Genomic DNA, 5,286 nt, shown 5'->3' with positions numbered 1-5,286 from the left:
TTAAGCCTGAGTAATATTCTGTTATATATCTTAGTGGTATATGCATACTAGGATGGTAAGATAGTAGCCAGTGTAAGTATAGTAGGAAAATAGAATAAGAAGTTCGGTCAACTATATGAATTAATACTGGAAATATTAGAAAGATCTCCATATGCTCACTAAGAAACTTAAATTTTATAATGAAGGCAAAAGGGAGTGATGAAAAGGATTAAAACTACTGCTTGGGTTACAAAAATTCATTTACAAACTCTGAAAACAATACATAAAAGCTTATTTTTTAATTCAACTTAGTATCAGTGTCTTCCCTCTCTACCTAATTCCACCATCTATCTATCTATCACATTTTCATGAATCATTACCGTATATCTATTGCCACCCTCAACCCAGCTTCGCCTTAATTCTTGTACATTTGCACACTTCTGATATTAAGAGGTAAAGAAATATCAGCATCCATCAGAGTTGGCATTACCAGAATATGCATCATCTTTTCAGGTCATCAAATACCTATTTTGTCTCTACTACTTTGGGATCGACCTCTTGTTTCCCTTCCCATGTTACTCTTATGGTCTAGTAGTTCTCTGTATAAGCTTTAAGACACTCATTATTTCTGCAGCAAATTGCAATACAGGAAAATGTATGAAGTATCAAGTGTTCCATTTTAGTTTCCTTGTCATCATTAGGCATGAGAACAACCTTCTTCTAATTCTATACCAGTCTTGAAAATGGAAAAACTATGTGACTTTCTAAAGCCCTTTTAGCCTGTGTTCGAAGAGCAATTAGTTACTTCCTATTATTTTCCTCCTTAGATCTCTACAAGAAAAAAACAAAAACAAAAACAAAAACAAAAAATTGCTTAAGTGTATCTCATGTTCTTTCCTTCTGTTATTCTGGCTCTGTATCACTGGAAGATAGCAAAGGGCCCCAAACATAGAGATCTCATGCAGAACCATCAAATTCTCTAACTATCCCCCAACTTTCTTATCCCCTGCTAAACAAATTTCACAAATTCTCTAAAAATTAAAAACTTTGTCCTTAGTCACTACTCTGAAAGAAATATTTATTGCCTGAAAATATTCCATTAATCTAAATGCTTGATGCATTTGAAATTTAAAATCCATAAATACATTCCTTCTTCTACTCTTCTCAATTATGTAAAGCCAAAATGAATTAACTTTCATGCAACCGAGAAATGAATCGAGTTTTAAGGAAACATCTGGTATGGGATGAATGTCAGTTAATAACAGTTCAGAAACATTTTTTCACAAAACATAAGGGAGAATTAATCATATCTGGGTTTTTCAAAAAATGATTCTGATTGCACTGATTTTTAAAATATTAAAGGGAGAAGCAAAGACTTATGTTAAAGTGTATGTTAATACACTTTTGCAATATTTTAGTTATGAGATAAAGACACCCACAGCAAAATTAGTATTTTGAGTGAGAGAGTAAAAGAAACAAATTAAGAAGAGAACCAAAATGGCAAGACCAAGTGTTAAACTGAAAATGGGGGAAAAGAAAAAGGAACAATAAAGAATATCCTTATGTGAGACTTAAGATTGATAAGAAAGGATATACAAATCTGAGAGGCATATTTAAATCTTGAAATATGCACATCTACAGGACTCTCAATAAGAATAAGATAACAAAATGAGGATACTAAATGTAATAATAATGAGTGTTTACTGTATTCCAAATGCAGCTGTATATATCTTATCTATATTATCTGAATTTCTCAGTATAACCCTAAGATGTAAACATCATTTTACCTAAATTTTGCACATTAAGCAATTTGCTCAAAGGCACTCCAAAAGGAAAAAGGGAAAGTGTAAACTCAAACCCTCTAAGTCAGATCTAGAGGTTAATAGGCTGAATGTTGAAATCAGAACCCTGTAAAGATGTACAATATAAATTTGGCAATATAAATTTGGGGATTATCAGCCTATTTGAAATCAACTTACTTGTAAGAATTACCTCATTTATAAGAGAGAGTGAAAGAAAGGATTTTCTAGCGAAGAGATTTCAGATGAATAAACAGCCATAGGGATTAGGGGGAAAAATAATGAAAGAGAATGAAAAAGAATAGACAAAGCAGTAGGAAGAAGTTCAAGGAAATGTGAAATAGTGGGAATAAAGCTGTAAAGAGTTTCTTAAATTAGCAGTTTATAGTCTCATATGCCACAGAGTTTGAGTTAAGTGAAAACTGAATTTTGTTTAATGAGCGAAACAAAAGGGAGGCTAGTGGTGACCTTGGCTAGAGTAGTTTAAATGTTGCAATAATCAGATGAGTTGATGTACAAATGGTTAGTAGGACAAAGGAGACAATTGCCATGCAGGTGAACTTTAAGTGAAAATGTATGTAAGTATAATTAAGAAATGGCTAAAACCTCTTAAAACTAATATTGCTAAGTGTCATTTGTAATAAGGTGGTTGATGGTGTTTCAAACTGAAACAAGGCTAGCCAAAAACAAACAAAAACAACCAGGGATATGGCTCTTCAACTCTATAAACATACTTCTAACATTCCCTTACTTCTTTGTAATAAATTCTGAATCCAACACATTGCTATGTGATATCCAAGGAATGCTATGTCGTTCTCAAATGTGTTTAGAAAAAAACAATGGAAATTCAGTTTAGAACTTTAATATCAAGAATCTGCTCTTAAGGAGAACCCTTTGACATGAAAAAAGGGGGAAAAGTTCTCAAGATCAAGATAATACAAAATAGTAGCAGTTAGAGTATGTTGGGACTTTTACTATTAAAGAAATCTAGAAGAAAGTACAGAATGAGACATTACAATCCCAAACCTCAGCTCGCAACCTGGGGAGAAATTCTTAGCACAAGGATATCCCAGGAAGAATCAAAATATATCACATAGATATTCTATTCTGAAAGTAGAAAGAAAATACAGCCAAAGGTAAATAGTACAATGTTAAATGTGTACCTTTGAAGTAAAATTTCTATGGTGAAAACCTGAAGAAAAAAATGGACTGTTAAAACATTCAAATGAATCTTTAAGAAAATATAGCCAATAAAAATGTCTTTTTTCCAATAAAAGTGTCAAAAACACACTTCCAAGAAGATGGTCTAAATAAGCTGACACTGGGTAAACTATGCAGTAAGTACTCATTGTCTGTTTAACAAGTAACACACATGTAAACTTTAATATTGGGATATTCTTGCCAAAGACCATTGTTAGTTAGTTTTTGTTTTTGTTTTTGTTTTTTTTTAATCGTCTCTACGGGAAGAATGTCTGCAGATAGAAAATTTGGGGAGGGAAGAATTGTTGATTCAAAAGCAATTTATGGAGGGAGGATTTTTTTTTCAATGATGTTTATAAGATGATACATTGAACTGACACCAAGTATAGCTAGTTGTAGATTTATTAGAAGCAGCAGCAGAAAATAAATACGTGATTAAAATGTGAAGTCACTTCGTGTGACACCAAGAGGTATTCAAACATTGTCACGTGTTATGTGCTCACTTTTCAACTAACCAGTTGTATAGGAATCACTCTCAGAGTTATTTCTCTTAAAGTTAGACATTGGCCAGGACTTTAGAGTTCTTCATGTAGCCTTCTTTATTGTTTCAAGCAGACTGGGCAAAAAACAGTAGTCAAGGATGAGAAACCAAACAGCACTACCAACTTTCATCTTGCTGGGACTGACAGAGGACCCTCAACTGAAAATTTTGCTCTTTATCTTTCTGTTTCTTTCCTACTTGCTGAGTATATCTGGAAACCTAACCATCATCACCCTCACTCTGACTGATTCCCACCTTAAAACACCAATGTATTTTTTCCTCCAAAATTTCTCCTTCTTAGAAATTTCATTCACAACTGCTTGTGTCCCCAGATTCTTATATAGCATATCATCTGGGGACAAGTCCATTACCTATAATGCTTGTGTCAGTCAACTATTGTTTACAGACCTCTTTGCAGTAACAGATTTTTTTCTCCTGGCCACCATGTCCTATGACCGCTATGTAGCCATCTGCAAACCCCTGCATTACTTGACCATCATGAACAACAGAGTCTGCAAGAACTTCATCCTCTTCTGTTGGGTAGCAGCACTGATCATCATTCTCCCACCAATTAGTCTAGGTTTGGGCCTGGAATTCTGTGATTCAAACATCATTGATCATTTTTGTTGTGATGCATCTCCTCTCCTGAAGATCTCTTGCTCAGACACATGGTTGATAGAACAGATGGTTATCGTCTGTGCTGTGTTGACCTTCATCATCACCCTCATGTGTATAGTTCTTTCCTACATTTCTATCATTGGGACCATTCTAAGGTTTCCCTCTGCCCAGCAAAGGAAAAAGGCCTTTTCCACTTGTTCTTCCCACATGATTGTTGTTTCCATTACTTATGGAAGCTGCATCTTCATTTATGTCAAACCTTCAGCCAAGGATGAAGTAGCTATTAATAAAGGGATTTCACTTCTTATTACTTCTGTCTCACCAATGTTGAATCCCTTTATTTACACACTGAGAAACAAGCAAGTGAAGCAAGCTTTCCATGACTCAATTAAAAAAATTGCATTCCTTTCAAAGATGTAAAGGAGAAATGAGTCTATGAATCCAGCTGAAAGGAAGGACAAAGAGGCTTCTAAAACAGTTCGTCTGTATATCATTTATTCTCCAGTCATACGGACACTCTCACTTTCTTTTTAAACAGCTTACTGTAAGCACTATTCCACTTTAACTATCCGCTAAAACCAAAGTCTGTGCCTATTTGCTCTTAGTGTCTGACAGAAATTGATGTTTGCCAAACATGTTGGATGTTATCCCTGGAAACACAGTAGACTACTTTTTTTTTTTTGCCATATTTCTACACTGTCAGGTGTGACTATGTAGCCTCTGTTATAGTTAAAAGAATGGCTATGGAAGTGATGTGCACCATTTTTAAACCTGGCCTATAAAATATCTTATACGTGATTCACCAACCCTTTTTTTCCCCACCTACCAGCGAGATGCCAGTTTTAATGATTTTGGAAGTTTCACATTGGTGATGAATGAAGCTGATTTTCCATCTCAGATATAGTCTTCATCCAAAGATAGGCAGTGACAGAAAACTTGATAAAGCTTCTTCCTTGCCCCACCTCAACGCAGTTGTCACCAGTTTGGACAGGTAAAGTATTACAGAACTATCCCTGTCACTTAGTTAAGGGAACCACATTCAGAGTTTCCTCTATTTTAGCTAAATGGATGAAATTATGACCTCTACTAAAGAATCGCTAGAAGTATGTACTGTTGAATTTAATGGTATGAATATTATGTCTTGACTAT

The 5,286-nt window shown here is 34.5% G+C and overlaps 1 protein-coding gene across 1 annotated transcript; it reads left to right on the top strand.

Moving 5' to 3' along the window:
- The first annotated feature begins 3,618 nt into the window (after window positions 1-3,618).
- Window positions 3,619-4,557, top strand: LOC122891293 (olfactory receptor 6C2-like). The gene has a single exon (XM_044226841.1). It carries the CDS (start codon window positions 3,619-3,621, stop codon window positions 4,555-4,557), a length of 939 nt encoding a protein of 312 aa, XP_044082776.1.
- The last annotated feature ends 729 nt before the right edge of the window (window positions 4,558-5,286 follow it).

Source organism: Neovison vison, chromosome 12 (assembly GCF_020171115.1).
Source record: "Neovison vison isolate M4711 chromosome 12, ASM_NN_V1, whole genome shotgun sequence".
NCBI classification, from domain to species: Eukaryota; Metazoa; Chordata; class Mammalia; order Carnivora; family Mustelidae; genus Neogale; species Neogale vison.
Note: the sequence above shows the minus strand (reverse complement) of the source record. Positions and strands in the feature narration are given on the sequence as shown.

What these genes read in the sequence shown, in the direction of transcription:
- LOC122891293 (XM_044226841.1), top strand. Translation starts at nt 3,619, where the DNA reads ATGAGAAACCAAACAGCACTACCAACTTTCATCTTGCTGGGACTGACA.